The sequence below is a fragment of the Malus domestica genome, chromosome 01 (assembly GCF_042453785.1).
Source record: "Malus domestica chromosome 01, GDT2T_hap1".
In the NCBI taxonomy this organism is placed as follows: domain Eukaryota; kingdom Viridiplantae; phylum Streptophyta; class Magnoliopsida; order Rosales; family Rosaceae; genus Malus; species Malus domestica.
In genome coordinates this window covers 28,356,935-28,383,930 of record NC_091661.1, presented here as the reverse complement: position 1 = coordinate 28,383,930, position 26,996 = coordinate 28,356,935, and the positions used below count along the sequence as shown (strand labels likewise).

At 39.3% G+C, this 26,996-nt stretch overlaps 3 protein-coding genes across 4 annotated transcripts; 2 read left to right on the top strand and 1 right to left on the bottom strand.

Moving 5' to 3' along the window:
• Positions 1–212: 212 nt before the first annotated feature.
• On the bottom strand, positions 213–3,464 carry LOC103417827 (LRR receptor kinase SERK2-like). Its single transcript, XM_008355987.4, has 4 exons — positions 2,836–3,464; positions 1,975–2,235; positions 990–1,865; positions 213–908 (listed from the first exon to the last, which is right to left on the bottom strand). The coding sequence occupies exons 1-4, from the start codon at positions 3,257–3,259 to the stop codon at positions 427–429; spliced, it is 2,043 nt and encodes a 680-aa protein (XP_008354209.2). The 5' UTR covers positions 3,260–3,464; the 3' UTR covers positions 213–426.
• A 14,378-nt stretch (positions 3,465–17,842) lies between these two features.
• On the top strand, positions 17,843–20,345 carry LOC103439502 (chloride conductance regulatory protein ICln-like). Of its 2 annotated transcripts, none has more exons than XM_008378063.4 (8): positions 17,843–17,979; positions 18,432–18,626; positions 18,763–18,886; positions 19,326–19,440; positions 19,520–19,579; positions 19,701–19,760; positions 19,869–19,960; positions 20,039–20,345. In XM_008378063.4, the coding sequence occupies exons 2-8, from the start codon at positions 18,457–18,459 to the stop codon at positions 20,108–20,110; spliced, it is 693 nt and encodes a 230-aa protein (XP_008376285.2). In that variant the 5' UTR covers positions 17,843–17,979; positions 18,432–18,456; the 3' UTR covers positions 20,111–20,345. The 2 variants fall into 2 exon arrangements, with proteins under 2 accessions (XP_008376285.2, XP_028959115.1); XM_029103282.2 differs by having other exon boundaries at positions 17,896–17,979; positions 18,436–18,626.
• Positions 20,346–20,886: 541 nt separating this feature from the next.
• Positions 20,887–22,342, top strand: LOC103406493 (small ribosomal subunit protein uS10y). Its single transcript, XM_029103273.2, has 4 exons — positions 20,887–21,040; positions 21,216–21,353; positions 21,763–21,876; positions 22,023–22,342. Exons 2-4 carry the CDS (start codon positions 21,242–21,244, stop codon positions 22,163–22,165), a joined length of 369 nt encoding a protein of 122 aa, XP_028959106.1. The 5' UTR covers positions 20,887–21,040; positions 21,216–21,241; the 3' UTR covers positions 22,166–22,342.
• The last annotated feature ends 4,654 nt before the right edge of the window (positions 22,343–26,996 follow it).

Below are 26,996 nucleotides of genomic sequence, written 5' to 3'. Positions count from 1 at the left end.
GCCAATAGATCACCGCCGATGAAAGTAATCAAAAAACGAATATGCACTAAAAAACATGCGATTAATAAGAAAATCCCTCATAAGATCCAACCTCAACAAATGCCGGTTTAACTAGTTGGCAAGGGTAGTGTGCCTGCCCCCTCCGCTACGCCCAAGTTCAAATACCCTTCCCCGTAAATTAGATTAGATTAGAATTTTACTTTGTCAAAACATAAAAAACCATCTAAAGGCTACTACATTAAACAATGGTCTAACAACATTCACAACAAAGCTTGGTCCTCAAGAAAGAGGACACAACATTACAACATAAAAATCCTAGAATTACATCCGAAGTTAGCAGTTAGTTTTCAGCTAACCATTAGTCGTCCATTACCGATCTGAATAGTCCTGACGCAATGGTTGAACACAAAAGACAGCACCCAGGAGTCAGACACAACTGCTACAATTACTCAACTCCTGAACAACTTCTTCCATGGAAGGTCTCTCAATCGCAGACTCATGGGTGCAAAGCAAAGCAGTCTTTGCAAGCTTGGATGCTTCGTATTCGAAGAACCTTCCATTGAGGTTTTGGTCGATGAAATCTTGGAACCTGCCTGACTCAGCACCAATGCGCATTGCGCTGGTGACTTTCCGCTTCCCTGATAGGATTTGGAGAATGAGCACCCCAAATGCATAAACGTCACTTTTCTCTGTGAACCGTCCTGTGGTGGTGTACTCGGGAGCTAGGTATCCCATTGCAGCGCTGGCCTTGAGTGCTGAGAAGACAACATCATTGGTTAGAAGCTTGTGCAGGCCAGAGTCGGAGAGCAAGGGGTTGTATCGCTGGTCGATCAGCACCTTCTCAGCCGAGATGTTTTGGTGAACAAGGGGAGGTTTGTTTGGCTTGTATCCATGTAAATAGGATAGACCTGACCAACAGAACAAAGCTCAGTACAGATAAATCAGAAACTGACTCCATGTAAAATAGCTAAAAAGGAACATATACTGACCTTTAGCAATGCCCTTCACAATACAAACCCTAGTAGTCCATTCAAGAACATGGTTGTCGCCGTCCTTGACATCAAGATACTGCAGCAAATTTCCATTTGGAACGAAGTCATAAATGAGGAAGCATTCTCCCCGGCCCTTTGAGCAACAAAACCCTCTCAACTTCACCAAATTTTCGTGCCTCAACGAGGTTAACATGTTCAATCCCTTCAAGAATTCAGATTCCTCCGTCTTGCAGCATGATTTGCCAATGCTCTTAATGGCAACAGCAGACCCATCTCGTAGTATTCCTTTATATGTTGCAGAGAAGTTACTCTTACCCAATAAATTCACCTCTGAGAAATACTGAGTAGCCGTCTCCACCTCTTCCAAATTGAATCTAAAGCTACCGAAGACTTCTTGTGCAAACACACTTAAATTCCTCCCATTAGCTAAAGGATCCCAGCCGTTGGCATACTCAAGGCTGATGAGAGGAGATCCATTCTTCCTGTAAACTCCATTGGCTTTGGCCTCGTCAGTACTAAAACGGCCTTCAGCAGTATCAAATGAGTTACCAAGCTTCTGTTTCCTGCGTCGGTGTTGGGTAAAGAATACAAACCCCACACCTGATAATGCAATAGTTACTACAATGACACCAACAACAACAGCAACAGAGGCTTGATGGGATTTTGACAAATTGGAGCAACGAGTTTGGTTGCAGGGCAAAGGCACATTTGCAGTTTCCGGGAAGTCTCTTGTTGGCACGCCGGCTCCAAAGGGTTCGGGTCTACTCGCGTTGGGATGACCGGAAGTAGTGCAGGCGGTTAAGGACATGAATCCAGCTCCACATAATCCCAGATTGTTTTCATAAGAGAATCCTTCATTAAGTCTCTTCAAAGCTGAAATTGATCAAGGGTTTTATTACTTTTTCAACATTTCAACATGAGTAATGGGTACTGCAATTTCTTCTTCTAAAGGTCAGAATTTGAGATGTTAGACTGTTCTTACCAAGAGGTACATTGCCGGATAGAGTATTATTCCGAACGTCTAGAACTTCAAGCACCGGGGCATCAGCAAGTTTTGTGGGAATAGAACCGAAAAGATGATTGACACTCAAATCCAGTCTCATCAACATTTCTAAGTCCCCCAAACTTGCCGGTATTGCGCCGGTTAAGTGGTTAGATTGCAGAGCAAGAACGCTCAGGTTTTTCAAAGATCCCAGCTGCGTGGGAATGCTTCCGGTGAGCTGATTATAGCAAAGTTGCAAAACTGAAAAGCAAAACACAAACCCTAGATGAGGAAATTTAACAAGCTTGAAACTTTAATAACAAGTCATTTGGGAAACAGAAAGCACTTAAATCAGCCAACTTAATAAGTGCTTTTTCATCCATGCAAATGAGGATCACATAAAATCAAAGCTACTTGAATAACCAAAAAGATAAACAAAACATACAAAAACAAAGTTCAAATCTTTCAACAGACCCACTATTTATGTACTTAAAAGGTCTGTTGGGATTGATTGCTTGGAAAACCTAAAATTGTTTTCTGACAACTAAAAAGCACTTACAATAACATTTGATGGAAACTGGGTTATAGTAAAAGTGCTTTTTGGACAAGCTTCAAGAAGCACGTCCAAGTTCTTTTCCAGGAAGCACTTCCAATCCAAGTGTTTTTCATGGAAGCACTTCCTAGTGTTTATTTTCAATAAAATTTTCACCATATTTATAATAAAAGTACTTCTGCTAAAAGTGACTCTTACAGAGGCAGTCCAAAAACTAGCCCTAAATCATTCAGATTAACTTAAATGAAACAACAAAAACCCACAATAAAAAAAAATCAAAGCTTTTTCAGAAAAAAAATTCAGCTAACCTTGCAAGTTGCTCATATTTCCGATCTCGGGAGGGATCACTCCGGAGAGATTATTCACATTCAAATACAAGTCACTCAGCTCCGTCAAGTTGGCAATCTCTCTGGGAATCTCTCCATGCAGAGAGTTGTAATGCAAGTAAATGCCAGTCAAATGCTTGAGCCCTGCAATGGCGGGAGATAGCTTCCCAGTGAGCCCCTTTCCCTGCAACGAAATGTTAACGACTTGACCCGCCTCATTGCACCCTATTCCTTCAAAGGACCCGCCGCAGGGGTTGCCATTGACGGTCCACGAAGAAAGATACAAGCTTTGGGGGTCCAAAAGCGATTTCATGTCCAAAAGTGCTTTTAACTCTAAGTTTCCACAAACCCATAAGGGGTTTGTGAAGAAAATCAGGAAGGAGATGAGAAGAACAGCAAAACCCATGTTTTGGTTTGGGTTGAAAATGGTTGTTTTCTCCTCTGTTATAAGAACCAAGCTAGTACTCTCTCTCTCTCTCTGTCCTCAGCTTCTCTCTCTAGATCAAAGAGAAGGTGGTCACTGTCTGTGAGAAGAGTCAAAGTAACAGAGGGTGTGGTTAACTTTCTTCAGTGGTAGTGTGCTAAAGCTGTGTGAGGAGTGAATCAGAAACAAAGGAAAATAGAAGAGAGAATGGCTTAGTTCGGACCGTTGGATTGGTTGACTTGTTGATTGAGGGAGTACAGGAGCAGGTGTAGTGTTGCTGTATGGGAGTATTACCATTTTGGGTTTAGAGGACATGGGAAGAGTTAACAAAGCTAACCTGCCCTTTATTTTTTATCTGGGGACATAAAACCCAAGTTTTAACTTATGCAAATGGATTTTAGAGAACCAAGGAACCACAAAACTAAGAGAAAGAAAAATAAATAAACAATAAAAGTGTATGGGAAGAAAATAAAGTGACAAAATTACCTTTCTGATTTGTTTTCTTGTTATGCTTTATCGAGCTTAGTAATGGGGATTTATAACTAAGTGAGACGTTAACATGATTAGTTGTATGATGAATGAGTTAAGAGAGTGAAAATTCATTATTTCTTTATGTTGAGGTCAAATTAAGCACATCTATACTCGTAGAATTGTAAGAGATCCCACCTCGAATATAAATGGATAGCAAATCATCTTTCTTATTTTAATAATAAAAGGATGATAACATATTAAGCGAATTGAGCTACACATAAAGCATGGTCATCAATCTGAAGAAAGTTGGTTTTACACAAAACAATTAACTATAAGCCTTCGCATTGTTTGGTCTTTCATTGACGCGAGACTTTGTCTTCGCATTCTCACATGCCCCTCATGTGTGAGAACATTCAAGCCAAACACATGGACAATACAAACCAAATAACGTGGAGCACGTATGGTCGTGAGCTTCATACGTGAGTCAACCTGCTCTAATACACTTTCATACACGTTGGGCTTCACAACTATTAAAAAAACTAAAACACTTCCAAACATGTTCCAAAAATTGTATTTAACACCATAATTCTAACTATTATGTTGAATAACCTTGAAAATGATAGGGTTAGAGCATCTCCAAAGAAGATATCAAAATGTCCAAATCAGTAATAACGGTAACAAAAGACGGCAGCAATGATTTCCAACCCAGAAGCCAAATCTGATGTGATATGACATGAAATGACATATCTTCTGCCAAATTTGACAGCAGTGTCAAATGCTTTTTAATTAATTATTAGATTTTTTTTTATTGTTTTCTTCTCTCCCCCATTTTCTCTTCCCTCTTGTGTTTTCCATCTCTGTGCAAATTTCGTCCCCTCCCTTATCCACCTCCTTCTCAGTTCTCCTCATCTCAGTCCCTCTTTTCGTTGCCCATCTACTAACCTAGCATGTCCAACCCCAATTAGAACAAACTCGCCTTGTTTTCTAAGAGATTTGGATCATTATATCCATGGCATTTTTTGGGGGCTTGAAATCAATGGATGTGAAAATTATGTGGTGGATGATGATACATATGCAGGTGATCAAACTGCTCGCTTTGACGGCGAGCCATTGATGACATTATTTGTGTAGGGCATGGAGATGGAACCGACAAGTTTGACTATTAGCACTAATGGACGATACTGAAGAAGCTGGAATATGGGATTAGGGAGTGATTTGGTATTGTTGTGCTTTGAAAAAAAAAAACTGTTTCTGCTGTGCTGTAAAATAAAGTAGCTGAGTGTTTGGTTAACTTTTTTGTAAAAATGTTTTTGAAAAAAAAAACAATATTATAGTGTTTGATAAACTTTTATGTAAAACATATGTGAAAAAAGCTAGTTTTTCAAAGCTGGGTTTTGCAGCTTTGTGTTTTTGGTTTTTTTACAACCAAAACTGTAAAAAAAAACTAAAGCTGAATGTTTACCAAACATAAAAAAGTTCCCGGCTTTTTTTTATAGCAAATTTTTTTCAGAATCACCTCAATACCAAATCAGAATCAGTACTAGTCGTCATATGAATTTCTATTATCAATTATTTATATATGTAAAAATATATAATAGCAATTGTTAAAAAAAAAAACTAGTGTAATAAGATAATAGTTTAATTTGACAAATCAGATGGAGAGTAAAATTTAAAAAAAAATCAAAATACTACGTAGACGGTCAAATTCAAATTTTATTTGTAATAACTAGAGTTGTATGGCCGTAGCCTTACGTCCGTCATGTGGTCGACCAGAAGCACGCAGTTCTCCACCCAGCAATTTCGAATTCAAATTGTAAGAATCCACTGCATGCAACCTCATAGTAAACCCCAGCAATTTCCCCAATCTAGTTGGTCCAAACTTATCAAACTACCCTGGAAACTCCACGTGTCCGGTGGTCGTAGATCTAGCCGTGTACGAATACCCAAAATTCAAATAAAATGCCATATTTAATGTCTGGGACTGGGTTGGTTGGGAGAGTGAGTAATTGGTTGCTTCTTTGTTTTTGGTAGGGTTGTCTTTCTCTCTTTGGCTGTGCCTGCCGTACCAGAAATTCTGACACCACACTGCTGCCTTGCCCACGTCCAGTGACCCATTAGTTCTTGTCTTAGCTAAAATAATTTGTATTCCCTTTGTTATTTTCTTATTTGTTTCCTTTTCATTTGAATTTTTCTAACGCATTTACGTTTTCTGGATAGCAACGTTCTCACTTGATTTTTTTTGCATTTTATTTTTACAACTCTAATTTTCATCGTGGATGTTGCTTGCTTGGCCATCAGATCGTCCAATTTATACGCCACACTTTAAAGACCTACTTTCTTAAAAATAAACTAAATTAGAAATTGTTTAACTATAAGATTAATGTTATAAATTTTGTTTTATTTAGTACTGTAGTTTAGTGATAATAATTTTAACTCAACTCTCTCATTTGTTCTTTTCCTCCGCCCTCTATTTCGATCATCCCCGCTGTCATTTCCCCACCAGCAATCCATGACTTTCGTGGTAGGAGCTTCATCGTCATCGAACATCCTTTTCAGGCCCTCACCACCAACTCCTTTTTTCTTTTGTAAGTGTTGTAATATGAGAATGTGATATATAATATAAGGTACCCTATAATATATTGGTCCCCAAAGGAAAGGTTCTCCTTATTCTAGAGGGTGATAGCCACCCCACGCAGTACCGTGGAAGGGAAGGACCATTTCTCATTTCTCTTTGGAAAAGTTCACATGCCTTTCCACTTGCCTTGTCTCTGTCCTTTTAAAACGGGTGGAATTGTTCTTATATAACTAATTAAGCCTATTATGTTGGTTAATTAGCATTATATTTGGTATTTAAACGAGCATAGATCGGTGGAATTTTAGTTCCCTTTAGTTAAAAGTTGTATTTCAACTTCTGCCAAAGTAGTCGAAAAGCACTTTTGTTAAGACTAGCACAGTCAAACTTGGCTTGGAAAAATCCCTACAATATGCTTTTGTTCTGGAAAAACGTACGCATGAACTGCTTTTGCTATGAAAAATGGATTTTTTTAAACGGTGGAAAAGCTACACCAAACAGCAAGGAAAGACTTGTTTAATGACAAAGTCCAGCCTCAATTGTTTGGGGACAAAATATATTTTAACGTGATTGTATCTAATCATCGTTTAATCTGATCGCATAATAAACAAGATGATGATATATGTAGGATAATAAGGCAATGTATATCTTGTTTTGAGATTGTAATAGAAACCACATTGCTTGTAATTTGGTGAAAGCAACCGATCAATTGGTGTTTGTGAACACAGGACCACACTAGCTACCTTAGTTAGCACATAAGTAACCAATATTTTGAAAACCCCAACATAATCTAACTTCTCAGACGGAGTTCCAGACCTTCGATATATGAAGTAGAAGCCTTTAAATTGGAATAACTAGAACTGCACCACAAAAGCGCTTATTTCATTTGATATATATAGAGAGGTCAGAATCGGGGGCGCATGTTAGAAAATTAATCTAGTATTGTTGTTATTTTAGTTGTTTTTTGTGGGCTTGATTTAATTTTGATTATTTTTTTAGGTCTTCAATTAAAATCATATCCATTAGAAATCACATAAATTCGAATCTATAAGATTGTTAAATTAAATGATAGTCATTAATCTATAAATGATGAATTGAAAAATAAACAATTCAGATTCTTTAAATACATTACGAAGTTAGTTTTACAAAATAAACGTCAAAATATGTGTTAAAATACCTGTGTTTTCGGATCTTAACCATATATATTAGGGTTTGTCTGGCACACTCACCCAAAAAAGAAGGTTTGTCACTGCAAGCATTCTCCTTATTATATATATTCTACAGTGCTGATTTCGACCATAAAAAACGAGTTCTACAGTGCTGCTTTTTAGGTATTAATCTTGGTGTGCTGCATGCAGATGCAGTAGTGGTGTGCTGGAGCTGTCGAAAAAAATTAATTTGTGGACAATGTATGCATATGGTAAAGGGATGGAAGTATTTGTTTTTAATTATTTAGTAATGTGCTATTTTTAATGTGCTTTGGAAGATTGATTCTTTGTCTCTATGTACTATACTTTTATCATCCTCCTTATCATGAAACTTTTCCAAGTTCCTTTGCAGAAGGGACAAGGCATCTCTTAATAGTTCATAATTGGAAGCACTAAGCATGCATGCAAGAAGCCACTTTTTCATCTCTTTTCTATTTGTGAAGTGACTACATTCCCATACCATTACTTGGTTAAGTGATGGCTTTGACGTGGTTTAGCTTGTTAGCGATAATTTTGTCTGTTTTCATGTAAATTTGTTGTGTTTGTAGTCTTTACAACAAATTTGTACTGATAATGCTTGTAATTAAAATAGCCGTGTAGAGTTGTACTTTCCATGTCTGCTCTCATATAGACTTGTTGCATTTGTGATCTTTACACCAAATTTGTGTACATATAGCATGATGCTTGTAACTGTAGAAGCTGTGTAAAATTTTACTTTTTGTGTTTATACAAATTCACGCTAAATCAATATAATCACTTCAATAAAAACTTATCCATACAACAGAATGTCCCTATGACTTCCAGTGATATAAACTTGGTTAAGTGAAGCACTTGTTTTGCGTCTTGACGTGTATCGATATTGATTCATGCATGCAACTTCTCCATCTTCTAGCTTATATACCTAATTAAATTCACAAGGATTCAGCAAAGGGTTATTTAATAGTGATTAGGGTTTGTTCATCAAGTCAATCATTTCTTTGTGTGGTCGTTACTTAAAAGAAATCGGGATATTTGAAGACGTATGGTAAATTAAGGGTCAACGTCGAAATGATGAACATCTCTTTTTATTACGACATTAATATGCCAATGGCCCAGCCAGCTGTATATATATATATATATATATATGATATTATGAATTATGATAATATCCCGAATTTTAAAAATTTAAATCATAACTCCTCGTACCGACAGCCCATAAACAAGGCAAATATAAAAAATAATTAGTTTTCAGTTCTATTTTATATTGAGCTTCAACGATTTAAATTATATATTTTTTAAGTTGTTCTTTATAGATTATATTTGTAATGTATTAGTCAAATTAAGAATATTTGAGGCATCTAATTGAGTGCAAAAAAAATTGACGAACACTATATTTTAACAAACATTTAAATTTCATCACGGCAATTAAATAAGTAAATGGTTTTATGCTGAATTGAGTTTTTAACAAGGACAATCTATGAATGAACAACAACAACAACAACAACAAAGCCTTTTCCCACTAAGTGGGGTCGGCTATATGAATCCTATAACACCATTGCGTTCGGTTTTGTGTCATGTCCTCCGTTAGATCCAAGTACTCAAGTCTTTTCTTAGGGTCTCTTCCAAAGTTTTCCTAGGTCTTACTCTACCCCTTCGGCCCTGAACTTCTGTCCCGTAGTCACATTTTTGAACCGGAGCGTCAGTAGGCCTTCTTTGCACATGTCCAAACCACCGGAACCGATTTTCTCTCATATTTCCTTCAATTTTGGCTACTCCTACTTTACCTCGGATATCCTCATTCTCAATCTTATCCTTTCTCGTGTGCCTATACATCCCACGAAGCATCCTCATCTCCGCTACACCTAATTTGTGTACGTGTTGATGCTTCACCGCCCAACATTCTGTGCCATACAACATCGCTGGCCTTATTGCTATCCTATAAAATTTTCCCTTGAGCTTCAGTGGCCTACGACGGTCACACAACACGCCGGATGCACTCTTACACTTCATCCATCCAGCTTGTATTCTATGGTTAAGATCTCCATCTAATTGTCCATTCTCTTGCAAGATAGATCCTAGGTAGCGAAAACGGTCACTTTTTGTGATCTTCGCTAGATTGCTTCGGTCATTAGTGTGGATAAGTATATAAATGGATAGAAATAGGAAAGCAAACACAAGATGTACGTGGTTCACCCAGATTGGCTACGTCTACGAAATAGAGGAGTTCTCATTAATTGTGAAGGGTTTACACAAGTACATAGGTTCAAACTCTCCTTTAGTGAGTACAAGTGAATGATTTAGTACAAATGACATTAGGAAATATTGTGGGAGAATGATCTCGTAACCACGAAACTTCTAAGTACCGGAGTGTGGTATCGTCTTGACTTGCCTTATCTGTCTCATAGGTAGATGTGGCATCTTCTCTGGAAGTACTCTTCCTCCATCCATGGGTGGTATCTGTAACTGGTGGAGATGCACAAGGTAATGTATCAATTTCACTTGAAGCTTACTTGTAGTTTCAGGCTTGGTCAAGCGCGATACAAACCATGTAGTAGGAGTCCCCCAAGTCGCCGAGCTAGGGAATCTACTGAAAGAGGTGACAGACAAGGTAAGCAATCAGAGCTCCGGCTGATTGTTCACATTCTCCATATCTTGCAGGCAGCATGAAGGATAAAGAGAAGAAAAATGAGAATAGATGATATGGGATACTTCTGCTTTTGAAGAAGTAACTTTCCACTGGCTTATTCTTGAACTGGGCTGGAGGGTTTTCTGGTTTCCTCCAGAGTATAAGGCCGACTGAAGAATTTGAGGGTCAAAACAAGTCCATCAAATCTAGAGTACGTTCGACCCTGCTGATATGAGATACTTTTGCTTTTGACAGAGTAGTGGATGTATCGGCACGTGTGCTATTACGCTTGTCTCCACATGCTTCCTTGTATCCTTCTCACTTGCCCTATCTGTTCCTCAGGCAGGTGTGGTATCTTCCCTGGAAGCATAAGATGTTGAAGATGAGTACTTGAGAGCAATGCCAGGTAAGTAATTAGGTAAGGGGTTACAGGCAGTCAGTTCCTGGCTGGAAGCTTGATTCAAAGTGCTGACTGATTGCTCTCATTCTCCTTGTCTTGCAGGTAAGAACAAGGCCAAAGGAAAAGACAGGGAAAAAGCATGATATGGGATACTCTTGCTTTTAACCCTGATGATATGAGCTATTCTTGCTCTAGTATAGCTTGTTTACAGAGGTATTATCGGGGGAAAAGAAAGCTGAATATTTCGAAAGGCTTTGTTGGGAGTGCCCTCTCAGATAAGAGGAAGGGTTGAGCATTTTTGCAGGTCTGCCTGTCCGTTGGGGATGGAGGTCGACATATATAGGAGTCTCCCTAACATCAAGTAATAATGTTATTCCTTTACCCTGCTTGGTCATAGCACGGTAGTGGGAGCTGCTAGCTTCACATGTTTTAATTCTGTCAGAGCACTTTGAAAAAGTGGTCTGTGGTATCTGGAAAGCTGATGTTGCGTGTGAAGATTACAGACAAGCTTTATCCAAGGAGATCCAGCTCTTGAAGTTGGGAAAGTGGTGCCTCTTCGGTTTTCGAACAAGCAATCCTGTCAGGGATCTGACTCTCGAGATTCGGAGAACGATGCCTCTTCGATTTTTGAGAAAGTAATCCTGCTGGTCTACCTTACCACGAAGCACAGAGGTTGACACACATGGACTTTCCAATTATCCAGCAGTGGTACTGTTCCTTTACCCTCTCTTCGATTTTTGAGAAAGTAATCATGTTGGGAGTCTGGCTCTCGAGATTCGGAGGGCGGTGCCTCTTCGATTTTGGAGCAAGCAATCTTGTTGGGAGTGTTTTCTCGAATGTGAGTAAAGGTTGGGCATGTTTGCTAGTCTACCTTGCCACGAAGCACAGAGGTTGACACACCGGGACTTTCCAATTATCCAGCAGTGGTACTGTCCCTTTACCCTTGTGGGTAATAATATGGTAGCTAGACCTTCAAAATTTATGTGTCTAAACTTTGTTAGTGTTGTTTATTTGCTATTCTTTTACCCTTCTTGGTCAGAGCGATGTAGTGGGAGCTGCAAGCTTCACGTGTCTCAACTTTGTCAGAGAACTTTGGTAAAGTTATCTGTGGTACCCATGAGCTACTGTTGCGTGTGGGAAGTGGGTGATTGAACAGTACGATTCATGTGCTTTCTACTTCACCAGAAATCTTCGACAGAATGCCCATAATTTCCGCAAAGTTGAGTGTGCGTGTGACAGGTGCTGACAAGGCTGGAAAAGTAGGTGCCTCTTCGATTTATGAGATCGGCCCTCGTGGTCTCTGAGCAGCCCAGCTTTTGAGAAAGCAAGCCTCTTCGATTTCTGAGATCGGCCTTCGTGGTCTTTGAGTAGCCCAGCTTTTGAGAAAGCAAACGCCTCTTCGATTTCTGAGATCGACCCTCGTGGTCTCTGAGCAGCCCAGCTTTTGAGAAAGCAAATGCCTATTCGATTTCTGAGCAGGCACCTCTTCGATTTCTAAAGCTTCGTCGAGTGCAGATTTTTATAGGGGCTGACATTAAGTTCCAAAACACACTTGAATATCCACCAGTAGAAGCTCCATTCTTGCACTTCTAAGATCTTGATTTGTCCGACCTCTTCTCTCTTCAACACCTTTGAAAATGTCTGGCCCCTCCGACCGCCGTTTTGACTTGAACCTTGTTGAAGAGGCAGCCCCGCCTTCTCCAGACAACATATGGCGTCCATCCTTCGTCTCCCCTACTGGTCCTCTTACCGTTGGGGATTCCGTGATGAAGAATGATATGACCGCTGTGGTATTGGCCAGGAACCTTCTCACTCCCAAAGATAACAGACTACTTCCCAAACGGTCTGATGAGTTGGCTGTTAAGGATTCTCTGGCTCTCAGTGTTCAGTGTGCAGGTTCTGTGTCTAATATGGCCCAACGCCTATTTGCTCGAACCCGCCAAGTTGAATCATTGGCGGCTGAAGTGATGAGTCTCAAACAGGAGATTAGAGGACTCAAGCATGAGAATAAACAGTTGCACCGGCTCGCACATGACTATGCTACAAACATGAAGAGGAAGCTTGACCAGATGAAGGAATCTGATGGTCAGGTTTTACTTGATCATCAGAGATTTGTGGGTTTGTTCCAAAGGCATTTATTGTCTTCGTCTTCTGGGGCTGTACCGCGTAATGAAGCTCCAAATGATCAACCTCTGATGCCTCATCTTTCTAGGGTTATGTCCAGTACTGAGGTTCCGAATGATCCCTCCGGTGCCTTCTCTTTCTGGGGCTCTACCGACTGCTGAGACTTCTCCTAAGCAACATTTGTGAAGGCTCCCTCTTGTTTGTTTATTTTGACTCAAGTATATGTACATATTTGTAACTTATCGGGGATATCAATAAATAAGCTTTCCTTCATTTCAACGTATTGTGTTAAATACATCAAAGCTTTCTTCGCTAAGTTCTTTGAATTTTCTTTTGTTGAAGCTTGTATGTTGAAGCTTTGTGAGTGGAGCATGTAGGTTGAGGTAGTGTTCCCTTAATTTCCCGAGTGAGGAAAACTTCTCGGTTGGAGACTTGGAAAATCCAAGTCACTGAGTGGGATCGGCTATATGAATCTTAGAACGCCATTGTGTTCTGTCCTGTGTCATGTCCTCTGTTAGATCCAAGTACTCTAAGTCTTTTCTTAGGGTCTCTTCCAAAGTTTTCCTAGGTCTTCCTCTACCCCTTCGGCCCTGAACCTCTGTCCCATAGTCGCATCTTCTAATCAGAGCGTCAGTAGGTCTTCTTTGCACATGTCCAAACCACCGTAACCGATTTTCTCTCATCTTTCCTTCAATTTCGGCTACTCCTACTTTACCCCGGATATCCTCATTCCTAATCTTATCCTTTCTCGTGTGCCCACACATCCAACGAAGCATCCTCATCTCCGCTACACCCATTTTGTGTACGTGTTGATGCTTCACCGCCCAACATTTTGTGCCATACAGCATCGCTAGCCTTATTGCCGTCCTATAAAATTTTCCCTTGAGCTTCAGTGGCATACGGCGATCACACAACACGCCGGATACACTCTTCCACTTCATCCATCCAGCTTGTATTCTATGGTTGAGATCTTCATCTAATTCTCCGTTCTTTTGCAAGATAGATCCTAGGTAACGAAAACGGTCGCTCTTTGGTATTTCTTGATCTCCGATCCTCACCCCTAACTCGTTTTGGCCTCCATTTGCACTGAACTTGCACTCCATATAGTCTGTCTTTGATCGGCTTAGGCGAATACCTTTAGATTCCAACACTTCTCTCCAAAGGTTAAGCTTTGCATTTACCCCTTCCTGAGTTTCATCTATCAACACTATATCGTCTGCGAAAAGCATACACCAAGGAATATCATCTTGAATATGTCCTGTTAACTCATCCATTACCAACGCAAAAAGGTAAGGACTTAAGGATGAGCCTTGATGTAATCCTACAGTTATGGGAAAGCTTTCGGTTTGTCCTTTATGAGTTCTTACGGAAGTCTTTGCTCCTTCATACATATCCTGTATAGCTTGGATATATGCTACTCGTACTCCTTTCTTCTCTAAAATCTTCCAAAGAATGTCTCTTGGGACCTTATCATACGCTTTTTCCAAATCTATAAAGACCATGTGTAAATCCTTTTTCCCATCTCTATATCTTTCCATCAATCTTCGTAAGAGATAGATTGCCTCCATGGTTGAGCGCCCTGGCATGAACCCGAATTGGTTGTCCGAAACCCGTGTCTCTTACCTCAATCTATGCTCAATGACTCCCAGAGCTTCATTGTATGACTCATTAGCTTAATACCCCTATAGTTCATGCAATTTTGTACATCGCCCTTATTCTTGTAGATAGGCACCAAAGTTCTCGTTCGCCACTCATTTGGCATCTTCTTCGTTTTCAAAATCCTATTGAAAAGGTCAGTGAGCCATGTTATACCTGTCTCTCCCAAAACTTTCCACACTTCGATTGGTATATCGTCTGGGCCTACTGCTTTTCTATGCTTCATCTTCTTCAAATCTACAACCACTTCTTCCTTCCGGATTCTACGATAAAAAGAGTAGTTTCTACACTCTTCTGAGTTACTCAACTCCCCTAAAGAAGCACTCCTTTCATGTCCTTCATTGAAAAGATTATGAAAATAACATTTCCATCTGTCTTTAACCGCGTTCTCTGTAGCAAGAACCTTTCCATCCTCATCCTTGATGCACCTCACTTGATTTAGGTCCCTTGTCTTCTTTTCCCTTGCTCTAGCTAGTTTATAGATATCCAACTCTCCTTCTTTGGTATCTAGTCGCTTATACATATCGTCATAAGCCGCTAACTTAGCTTCTCTCACAGCTTTCTTCTCCTCTTGCTTCGCTTTTCTATACCTTTTACCATTTTCATCGGTCTTATCCTTATATAAGGCTTTACAGCATTCCTTCTTAGCCTTCACCTTTGTTTGTACCTCCTTATTCCACCACCAAGATTCCTTTTGGTGTGGGGCAAAGCTCTTGGACTCTCATAATACCTCTTTTGCTACTTTTCGGATACAACTAGCCATGAAATCCCACATTTGGTTAGCTTCCCCCTCTCTATCCCACACACACTGGGTGATTACTTTCTCTTTGAAAATGGCTTATTTTTCTTCTTTTAGATTCCACCATCTAGTCCTTGGGCACTTCCAAGTCTTGTTCTTTTTTTCTCACTCTTTTGATATGTACATCCATCACCAACAAGCGATGTTGATTAGCCACGCTCTCTCCTGGTATAACTTTGCAATCCTTACAAGTTATACGATCCCCTTTCCTCATTAGAAGAAAATCTATTTGTGTTTTTGACGACCCACTCTTGTAGGTGATCACATGTTCTTCTCTCTTCTTAAAGAATGTGTTGGCTAAGAAGAGATCATATGCCATTGCAAAATCCAAGATAGCTTCCCCATCCTCGTTTCTCTCCCCAAAACCATGGCCACCATGAAAACCTCCATAGTTGCCTGTCTCCCTGCCCACGTGTCCATTTAAATCTCCTCCTATAAATAACTTCTCCGTCTGAGCAATTCCTTGCACCAAGTCTCCAAGGTCATCCCAAAATTTCTCCTTCGAACTCGTATCCAACCCTACTTGAGGTGCGTACGCACTAATCACATTGATAAGTTCTTGTCCTATTACAATCTTGATTGCCATGATTCTATCTCCTACCCTCTTGACATCTACAACATCTTGTGTCAAGGTCTTGTCCACAATGATGCCAACACCGTTTCTCGTTCTATTTGTGCCCGAATACCATAGTTTAAACCCTGAGTTTTCTAGATCCTTTGCCTTACGACCAACCCACTTAGTTTCTTGTAGGCACATAATATTTATCCTTCTCCTCACCATAACTTCTACTACTTCCATAGATTTTCCCGTCAAGGTTCCTATATTCCACGTTCCTAAACGCATTTTGCTCTCTTGAACTCTACCCTTCTGTCCTAGCTTCTTCACCCTTCCCCGTCTAATAGGATCAAAGTACTTCTTTTGTGTGTGGAGTCGTTCGAAAAGAAGTTTCTATAGCCCCATTGCTCATTTAACACTGCATCCGGGTGCCGATGGAGATACAGCGACCCTTGCTCACTTATCACTGTGCTCGGGCCACACAGCGCGCCACTTACGGGTGACGCCCTAGCTTTAGCGCGATTTCGTTCTGGATTCATTTTCATAAGGATTCGACGTAATCATGGAGTGCCGGCTGTCGACTACCTGACGCCCTCCCCCTTCTCCTTTATCCGGGCTTGGGACCGGCAATGTAAGATAAACTTACACGGCGGAGTTCAATCTATGAATGAAGAATTAAAAAAAAAAAATGTTTGGATTATTGAAGTTTGATATATAATAAGCCCCACAACTAGTTCTCGTTTTTACCAAAAAATAAGAATCCATTTGAATAAAGACGGTTTATGCATAATTTACCATAAAAAATTTCACATTCATCGTATTCTCGACCAAGAGATTAAAACAAAAAATATTTCTTTTATTATTCTAAATCTAATATAATATGCTTCAAATTCATGCCATCATAGAGATGATGGTAAATTAGATTGGAAAGTTTTCAAATTTATTTAGAAAAAGTTATGTCAAGGTACTAAACTAAGAAGTTTTCATTCCACTTCTGTCTTGCAATTAATTTTCCATTGAAATGGCGTCGTCACCTTTTAGATGCGTGCATACAGATTCATTCATTTGTTTAAAAAGAGACAAAAATGATGAGTTTTGAGCACAATTTCTTGTCTCTCTGTAATTATGTAAGACAAGCTAGATGATGGCAGATGATATAATAATAATAATTCATTGTTTTTTTTGTAAAGAAATGAGGAATGCAATCCAAAGCTAACTTACAATAAGAAACCAAATAAGTTCGAGAGACTTCATCATCCATGAGCGATGATCCAATCTAAGCAGGAGGCTTATCAAACACATGGACGCCAATATTCATATTAAAACTCCAGTTTGTCAACTGATCTACCATATAATTATTATCTCTGTAAATGTGTTTCAACTCACAACAAATGATACAATTTTCCCAAACTATGAAAACTTGAAAATTGAGACACCCGAATGACAATTTCATACAATTTTACAACAACAAATTTATGGTTTCGATTCGTGGGTGGCTTTTTAATCGCCGCAACTGGCTTTTAAATTTACTTTTTGGACTTCTTTTTATCCAACAAGGTATCAATACCTTAGGCTTTGTTGATTTGGCGCATCTTCCCCAGCGGTGCTCTCCAGCCTCCATGTTGGATGCCAGGAAGATAATGAGCTTTCCTATTACCACACAAACATCACCCAAGCAATGAAGCCCGTCGTAGTTCAACCTGAACTTGACTATTTCAATTAAATTGAGTTAATATTTTTTATCGATGTTTAGTGAATTTAAAAATGTTGAAACTGAACGTATTAAATTGGACAACATCTAACACATTGTATGATGGTCGTGTTTTTTTTCTTTCTTTTCAAATTCACTTATGCTAATTTATATTAGTTCAAAATAAAATATAGTTAATAAAAGGACCGAATTGTCACTCAGTACTACGATCTGGTGATATTTTTCTTCGCTTGGAAGTGAGACGTCTTAGGTTCAAATCTTGTGGATGGAGAATTCGATAACAAATTAGGTTTTCCATTGTGTGGCTTAGCCGAACTCCTTATTTTTTTAGTGTAAAAATGTCGATGTATTAAAAAAAAAATTAAAGGACCGAATTATCAAACAAAACAGAAACAATAAAAGGGTTGGGCCGCGATAAATACTAGCCCGAGCCAGCTTCCAACGGTCCAATACTCCAGCTTGAACCCAGAAGCCCGCACCGGTGGAAAAAGTGGCGGTTTTTTGGGTTGAGAAAAAAAAATTGGCGCTTTAAACCCTGAAAGAAAAAAATTAGTAAAACCCTAGAAAATCAAAGAAACCGAAGTCTGTGTCTCTTCCCAGGTACCAAATCATCCTCACCCATTTTTTATTTTTTTTGTTTGAATTCATCTTGCTTTATATTTCTGTAAATCGGTTCGTTAACTGTTCATTCATTGTTCATTGTTCCGATAATTTTGAACAAAATTCAATCCTTGGGGGTTCGATAGTTTTCCCGTTAGTTTTACTGTTTGGTTTCTGAGAAAATTGGTGGGAAAATATAAGAATCAAATTGCCCCTTTTTACTTTGCTTGACCGCTCCCATTTTATTGGTTAACTTCAACTACTCATATGGGTTGCAGATTAGTTTGTTTAAGTTAATTAATTGCTTCTTTGTGATGAATTAGTGGCTCGTAAGTATGTATGTATATATATACAATGTGTGTGTATGTATGTATGTATATTACAATTTATTGGAGTAATTTAGTGATCATGTGCTGTCTATCAACATCATTTTTTGTTTTGAAAATGCAAAGGAAGAAACCCGAGTGAGCAAGCAAAATGGTAGCAGGGATTAAAGAATTCACTGCTCGAGTTGAAAGAAACGGTGTTGATGAACCAGTTTTGGATGCGGTGAATGGTGAGGAGCTGATGCATGTTCGGCCTGGTGTTTCTATTGTCCTCGGCAATCAGCCCCCTGAGTTCCCTGGCACTCTATATATCTCCACCAAGTATGTCATTTTCTCTCTCATTAATTTAAACTGTTAGCCGGGATTAGAATCCATTTGAAAGGGATGGTCAAATTCCCCCACCCCGCCCCCCTAGACAAATTAGAATCCATTTGAACAGTCAGTTGGGATTTTTTAGGCAAGTGATTTGGTTGAGTGACACTGACAAGGCGAAAGGTTATGCTTTGGACTTCTTGTCTATATCACTGCACGCTGTATCCAGAGACCCAGAGGCCTACACCTCTCCTTGTTTATACACTCAGGTACATGTTTTCATATTTAGCAATGCACTCCAGCAGCAATATGGACTTTTTTTTCTTTTCTGAAGTGTACTTTGTCCTAATTGCGTGATGTGAAACTTCAGTTTGCAAGGGAAATTTATCTTGTTCTCTGAACACTAACCTCTTTATTTGTTCTTTCGATTTCTTTATCAATTCTTTTTGCTTGTTCTATATGAACTCTGAATAAGTTTAGAATGATGTTCTGAGATCAATTCTGCAATCTTTAAGAACATTCTTTACACATTGTGCGAATGAGATATATATTACACAAGAATCACTTGCTTGCTTGGTTTTGTATTCATGGTTGTGTGTCTTTACCATACATCGGCCCTGTGTCTCCTGACCGATCGTTAACTTCAATATGTAATTTCACAGTTTCTTTTGTGCATTGGTTTTCTGATTAAAGTTTTGAACATTATAGATTGAAACTGAGGATGACGAGGATGAGTCTGATGGTTTGGATTCAGAACGCAATGGTGACTTAGATTTATCCAAGGTCACAGAGATGAGGCTCGTTCCTTCAGATCCTAACCAGTGTATCTCTCTCTCTACTGTCTTGATTTTGTTAGAATTTCTCTGGTGAAGGGTACTAGCTTCTTGTTTTTCATGTGGCAGTGGATTCTCTGTTTGAGGTATTTTGTGAGTGTGCTGAGCTTAATCCAGAACCAATTCAAGGTTTGTACAGTTTTTCAATTCCCCGGTTATTTTTCTTTTACATATTTTGTTTTTTTTTTGAATGATATTCGTTATGTTTGCTTCATTGCACCCTAATATTATGCTTTTGATCTTTCTTTAGAAGGGGAAGAAGAGCATAATTGGATTTTTAGCGCCGATCAGTTGGAAGATGAGGCAGTTGGTATGTAATGCACCATGGAACATTTATATCAAGTCATGTGTCAATATGTCTAACACGAAATATTCTGTTATGTATGATGTCTTCGTTTTGAATGTGGCGTATTTTCAGAGGACGATTCTGAGTGGCCTGTTCCTCAAAATCCTTCAAACTCAATTGGTCAATCTAACGGGGATCATGACCTAGCTCGTACTGTGCTTGAGGTAAGCCTTTGAATAACCATTTAATACTGGGGCAGAATTGGTCCCCTTGTATTGATCACATTTTCATCTCCTTTGCAGCTTCAGATCAACGATCAACGATTTGAGGATGCAGAAGAAATGGAGCATGAAACCGACAGTGGCCGCCATTAAAATTCATTCTCCTTTCAAGTTTCATCTCGTTCAAGTGCTGCCTTTAACCCGTGTCACTTTCTTGTTATGCGATCGAATCTTGCTGTATATGCAAACAAATTGTCCTAACTCTGTTAGTCTGTGACATCACAGGACTAGGGATTTTGTGACAAGTACCATGATCCCTTTCTATGAATTCTATGGTGTGCGTTTGTGGTATCTTTATGGAAAATTAACCATGGATTCCTTTGGTACATTTTTGCGCTTGATTTACAGGTTTTCTAAGAAACCCAAGTCAAATAAAACGCCAAGATGAGAAAAGTATAATAAATCATGGTATTTTTTTGTATGTTTCGAGGGAATCTATACTCAGGGTTTTGGTCGTTAGATCTTTGGTTTAATACACAATGACTAGGATCTAACAGTTAAAAACTAGTGACATTCTTTAAGTTTTTTATTTAAAAATAATGTAACAAAACTAAAGCCACTTGAGCTCAACTCAAGATCTAAATGCGTTAGGGATTTGGTGCGGTGTATTTTAAATCAGTTACGCTGTTATGTGAAAAAGTTAAAAACACATAAGTTCAAGATTGACTTTGAGTATTGCTTGTAGGTAAGTTTCTCTTAAAACCGAGTGGCTAGTTAATAATTGAAGTATGAAAACTCTTCAAACTTAAAAGTACTGACACAATGACATCTCAATTTATTTTAGGCAACCTGTATGAAAGTCTTTGGGCCAACCAAGAAAGGTAGTTTGGGCCGAACTCATATGATTTGAACCTTCGTCATAAAAATCTTCAACCCGACCCGTCCGGCATCACACCTGTCAGACATGGCAAAAACCCTAATGCCCCCTTTATAATCTCTCACAAACACTGCCTCCTTCCTCCCATCGCTCAGAGAGACGTACCGCAGCCCCGCAGCGCCTCCCTCACCCCCGCAGCCACCAAGGTCCGCCCCCTCCGCTCTCTCTCTCTCTCGCTTTCTCTCTATATCTCTCACTGTTTATTTGCTTCAGTTATTTCCACCGGGAGTTAGTGAAATTGAGTAATTTTTAGTCCCCATTTTTTATAGTTTAGGTGTAAAATCTGTGATTAATCGTTGGATTATTGTTTTGATTATACAGGAAAGCGAAGAGTTAGGTTGAAGAAAATGGCGTATGCAGCGATGAAACCAACGAAGCCGGGACTGGAGGAGTCTCAGGAGCAGATCCACAAGATCAGGATCACTCTTTCCTCCAAGAACGTCAAGAATCTCGAGAAAGGTCTCTCCTTTTGCTCATTGTTTTGCATTTATTTTCTGCCCAGTTCATCGTATTTCGTATTAATTTTCGAGTAATTGTTCGTTTGAAATTGACCTTATGTCTGTTAGCTATTAGTGCGAATTGAAGTTCAGAGAAAAGCTTTTTTCTTGTTGCTTGATTTTTCTTTTGTATGTTTCGTAAGAGTGGCCAGTACGATACTTTGTTGATTAGCCCGAATTGTCGACTTAATTTCTCGGAATGTTTTGGGTTTTCTGAGCATAATTGTATAGAAGAAATTCAATTTGTGTGACGCCGTTGAAATGGGTTTATCCATTTTTTCTGTTTGAAGCTTGTTTAGACTATTAAGAATTTGGATATGCATACCGAGTATCCTATTAGACTGTTGGTTTGACATCTATTTTGCTTACAGTTTGCACTGATCTGGTTCGTGGTGCCAAGGACAAGCGCCTGAGGGTGAAGGGACCCGTGAGGATGCCTACCAAGGTTCTGAACATTACCACCAGGAAGTCTCCTTGTGGTGAAGGTATGTTGCTGTCTGAAATTTGTATTTGAAGTTAGCTCATGGCTCGTTGAATAATGTCGTTACAGATTCTGCATTGTTGAAGTATAATTGTTTTCATTTGCATTTTTCAGCTTATTTAACTTCAAATTATGGTTTGTGATGTTCAGGTACCAACACATGGGATAGATTTGAGTTGCGTGTCCACAAGAGGGTTATCGACCTGTTCAGCTCACCTGATGTTGTCAAGCAAATTACTTCCATCACAATTGAACCTGGTGTCGAGGTGGAGGTTACAATCGCCGACTCTTAAACTGTCTACCCGTTTCAGAGTAGCTTTCCTAGTTATTTGGATAATGAGCTTGTCTGTTCTATTTTAATTTTTGTTTTAAAGACTTTGTAGTGTTTGCAATTTCTTGAGCTGAGATTTTGGTATGGATATGCACGCCTGAGCCTATTTCATCATTTAATAGAAGTGCTTTTTGCAAGACGCTTAAGCTTTGTTTCCTTCGATTTATATGTTTATGTCAGTTACGCGTTGTAGAGAATTAAGAGATTGAAATCTTCAATTGAATTTGGTTGGTGTTTATGCTAATTGTTTCTAAATTTTGCTTCATTCTGTTCGAATGCGTTTCAAATGGTTGTCATTGTGTTCCTCCTTTGTCTATTCATTTGTATAATCTAAGTCTTGTTTTCTGGTCACGAGAACGAAGCAAGATTATCAAGACACGCTTCGTTCTCGTTACCAAGAAGCAAGATTATGATAAGCTCTGCATAATTTACCTGATTACATATTTCAAATGAACTTATAAACGGTACTTATTTGGAGTTTTGGATGATTTAGTTTTGTAGTAGACACCTAATCTTCGAACATCTGATTAATCAAGCACTCTTGTCTAGCTCCTCCTTGCCAAGAGTAAACAAAGCGTCCGCATTTCTCGACATCGGCGCCACAACCTTCGTTGCCTTCACCCCAAGCAACCTCTCCAAAATCCCCACAACCCCATTAACCGGCACTGACAACGTTTTTCTGAGTTTGAAAACCCTAAGCTGCGCCAGCCTCGCCACCTTCCCCCGGTACCGGCGATCCTCTGCTGTGACCGCCGCTGCCAAAAAACCCTTCACGAATCCGGTGATGTTGCTGTGGACGTACGAGGCTGTGTTTCGGAATGCCGACCTGCGCAGCCAGGTGGACGACAGCGACCGGAAAAGTTTTGCGAGTTTCTCGTAGTCGTTTATGTTGGCGTCCAGCACAAAGATCCCATTGCGGCGGAGGAGATCAGCGTGGCGGCGCCGGTGGTAGAGTTGGCAAGGGGTTTTTCGGACTGGACGACGACGTTTTCCCAGGCAGGGAGGCTGGGAAGGACGCGGCGGTTGGAGTTGGAAGATGGGTTCTGACGAAGAAGAAGAGGATGGTGATGGAGCACCGGAGGCGGAATCTGGGTTTGTGCGGGAAATTTTCCCTGGAAAGTTTTGGACTTTTTGGCTTCTGACTTTTTAATGGGTTTTAATTTTCGGGTTTTGGGGCTTAAAATTGTGAGAGATTAAGTGTGATGTTGGTGAGTTGGAGCCAAATAAAAAGTGTTGGTTGCTATTTGGGTGAAGTGCTGGGAATCCACCAGAATTTCAGGAAAAAGGAGTGGAGAAAATGGTGATGGAAAATCTCAAGTTTTCTGTGTGCCAGAGATACAGGGGTGGAGGGAGGGAATACGGCTGGTAAAGGAGTTTAATTATAGTTAATCGCCAATTAATTAATTAATTAAACAAAGAGTGGAACTGTGGAGGAGTAAAGAGAAACAGAATTTTAAAGGGAGTTTTAATAAAACACTCGTAGTACTGTTCATTTTTAACGAAAAATCACATTTATACATTTTTATGGTACTATTCGCTATACCTTTAAAAAGGGTTTTTCATTAAAAATGAATGGACTTTTGGTTAGTTTTCCTAAAAGGTATGGGAAAGCTTTGCTAGGAAATAAGGAAGGAGGCGTATTGTCTGCCCTCCCTTTCCTATGTCCTTTTCATTTCTTTCTATTTGTGCGGTCACGGTTAAGTCACATTAATATTTTATATTAATTTTTTAATAGAGATAATAAAACAAAAAGTAATATGAATATAAAATATTGATGTGGTAAGGGAAGGGTATGGGAAAAAAAAGGCAGACAATCTGCCTCCAATAAGAGAAGGAACAAAGACCTACGTGATTGGTCAACTGTTAGAGAACTACAAGACAGGTATGACATATGAGTTAAGTCAATAGTCCAAAGTATTGTGTTTCATCCTTTTGTAATTGATTTTGAACATAATCTGAAAGAAAAATCAATGATTACTAAAAGAAAAATCATGAAAAAGGAGGACAACTGGTGGCAAATCACGGTTATTCACTCTTTCCGAGCTCAGAGAGGCTGTGGGGAATTTCACCTTGCCCGTGGCCACAGTCAAGCAGACTCACCAGCTCGGAGCATCGAACCCGGAACCTTCCACATTTTTTTGTTTATTAGGAAGCCGTAGTCCGCGTCCTTACCACTAGACATATTGATGTGGTTAAAGTTATGAACTATTTGGTGGATTAAGTCTTTGGTCCGCATGCTCGCACCATGTGGCTGTCTGGACAAGACGGGCGGAGGGGGTGGGTGATGGCTGGAGTGCATGGGTAAATGGATCAGTTGGTTTTGTATATTGGTTGTAAGAGTGAGGTAATCCGCAAGATGGACAATATAATTTGATTTCTCCTAATATTGGCCACTATTGCTCCACTTCAGTGATTCCAGCTAATAACCTAAGGCCCTAATGCTTGTGTTAGTTGGGTTAAGATCAGATACAAGAAGGGCTTCAGCAATCGATCAAGAAACCAGCCCAGTTCCGATGAACGTAAACCCTAAACCCTAAAACACCTTTTGCTGGATTAACACATTCATAATATGGTTCAGAACTTCGACGTTCACACCCTCAACAACTTCCCAACCGTTGAGGATATTTTTGGTAAGATATTATGGGAAAATGAGTGCAGACAATGTCACATCATTTGACAGTAAGGTTAAACACAGACAGTAAGGTTAAACACAGTTACATACTCCCCCACCGAACATTGAACAAGAACATTAATATGTCTTAATCTGATTAATTAGCATCTAATTTATCGGTAGACAAGCAACAAGATACTGTCAAATCTATAAAACCATGGTTACTAGTGTTCTTTCAGCTCTTTGGTTTTGGTTCTTTCATCTTATATGATCTCTTTCAATCACTTCTGTTCCCGAATATATTGGTGTTAGTTAAGCTAGCTTTCGGTTCTTTTACGTCATCAACTGATGTTTCGAAAACATGAACCAATTAATCTAAATTTGTTTTGGATTTTCCAATTATAATGAGTATGATGCACGAGAGCAACTTATATGACATGAATATATTGTCATCATGACGTTTTATGTAAAGAGAAACTTACATATATCATTATATTATTGACACTGAACGATACAATAGCGGTGTATCATACTAAAAAAATCATTTTCCAGTTGCACGGTGGTTATTTAGTTATTTTCAGCTGCATATATTATCCATATACTTATCGTTTGTAGCTCTTGTCACATAATTTATTTCTATGCCTCATCACGTATCATATAATAATTAATAAGCAGGAAAAAGCATGATTTGAGGAAATTAAGGTGTCTCGTAAAGCCACTAAAACAGCAGTGATTCTAGTAATTAACATAATCTGCAATCACATAAATTTCCAATGAATCTAATGCTCATGATCTTCACTGCTTCATGCCCAACAAACTTTGTCAATTTATGAATCCTGAATTAAGTGTTTTTGTTTTATCGAAAACATGCATCATGATCATCATTTCATCTGTGTCTTCTTTCGGTTCTTTAATCTTTCCATGATCAATGGTAAAATGTAGTCACTTTAGTCATTCACGCCCACACAGCATCATTCTGCACGACGAGCTTTTGTTAAATCATCATAAAGTGAATTTAAACTTTTCATAACGTAACAGTGCCGGAGCCAACATTTCGGATTAGATTAGAAGGGGCCTCTCACAAATATAAAAGAAAAATGCTCCAACGCTACTCACAATGCCAGCCCTGAAACAACATTGCAACACGCTCGCAAATCCCTCTCTCACACTCACAAATCCATTTTGTTGATGCACAAAATCGGAGGTCTTGGAACAACGTAAATCCGACCGTGAATCTGCTTGAAATGTAAATAACACAAGATATATCGTGGTTCACCCCAAGGTTTGGGCTACGTCCACACTGATTATATTTCTGAGGGAGAAAGAGCTCTGAATGAGAATCTCTGTAATGAATATGAGAGGCTCTGAGAGTGAGAGCTTGAGGGGGTGAGGAGCTTTAGGAATTGGTCTCCCCTAATTGTGAGGGTGATGAGTCATTTTATAGAATAAGGGCTCCTCACTTATTACATATTTGCCCATTCTTTTATTACATAATTACATTTAAGTCCTCCGAGTATTTATACGAGGTCTAAATATAGAGGCCCTAAGTATGGTATAAACAGTAGTCCCCCAAGGTATTTAGAGAGAGATGGTGTCTTTGGAGTTGAGTTTGAAGAGAGAGAGATTGAGGTTGGGACATTGGGGGATGTGAAGTTACAAAAAGCCGAGATAGTACAACCCGTGTTAGGTTTTTGCAGATTCACAGCGGATGTGAAAAAATGAAAGAGAACCGACATAGTTTTTCGTGTCGATTCCCACGGACGGCGCCAAATGTTGATGCACAAAACCGGAGGTCTTGGAACAACGTAAATCCAACCATGAATCTGCATGAAATGTAAATAACACAAGATATATCGTGGTTCACCCGAAGGTTTGGGCTATGTCTACACTGATTATATTTCTAAGGGAGAGAGAGCTCTGAATGAAAGTCTCTGTAATGAATCTAAGAGGCTTTGAGTGTGAGAGCTTGAGGAGGTGAGGAGCCTTAGGAATTGGCCTCCCCGTAATTGTGAGGGTGAGGAGTCCTTTTATAGAATAAGGGCTCCTTACTTATTACATATTTGCCCATTCCTTTATTACAGAATTACATTTAAGTCCCTCGAGTATTTATACGAGGTCTAAATACGGAGGCCCTAATATGGTATAAACACATCTCTTATCCATCATTTCATCCATCGTCTCA

Excerpts from the sequence above, each read along its gene's own strand:
- LOC103406493 (XM_029103273.2), top strand. The coding sequence starts at position 21,242 with ATGGCGTATGCAGCGATGAAACCAACGAAGCCGGGACTGGAGGAGTCT. Across the intron at positions 21,354-21,762 it reads CGTCAAGAATCTCGAGAAAG|TTTGCACTGATCTGGTTCGT; the intron begins GTCTCTCCTTTT and ends TTTTGCTTACAG. Across the intron at positions 21,877-22,022 it reads GAAGTCTCCTTGTGGTGAAG|GTACCAACACATGGGATAGA; the intron begins GTATGTTGCTGT and ends TGTGATGTTCAG.
- LOC103417827 (XM_008355987.4), bottom strand. The coding sequence starts at position 3,259 with ATGGGTTTTGCTGTTCTTCTCATCTCCTTCCTGATTTTCTTCACAAAC. Across the intron at positions 1,866-1,974 it reads ATCCGGCAATGTACCTCTTG|CTTTGAAGAGACTTAATGAA; the intron begins GTAAGAACAGTC and ends GATCAATTTCAG. Across the intron at positions 909-989 it reads TGTGAAGGGCATTGCTAAAG|GTCTATCCTATTTACATGGA; the intron begins GTCAGTATATGT and ends TCTGTTGGTCAG.
- LOC103439502 (XM_008378063.4), top strand. The coding sequence starts at position 18,457 with ATGGTAGCAGGGATTAAAGAATTCACTGCTCGAGTTGAAAGAAACGGT. Across the intron at positions 18,627-18,762 it reads ACTCTATATATCTCCACCAA|GCAAGTGATTTGGTTGAGTG; the intron begins GTATGTCATTTT and ends GGGATTTTTTAG. Across the intron at positions 19,761-19,868 it reads GTTGGAAGATGAGGCAGTTG|AGGACGATTCTGAGTGGCCT; the intron begins GTATGTAATGCA and ends GCGTATTTTCAG.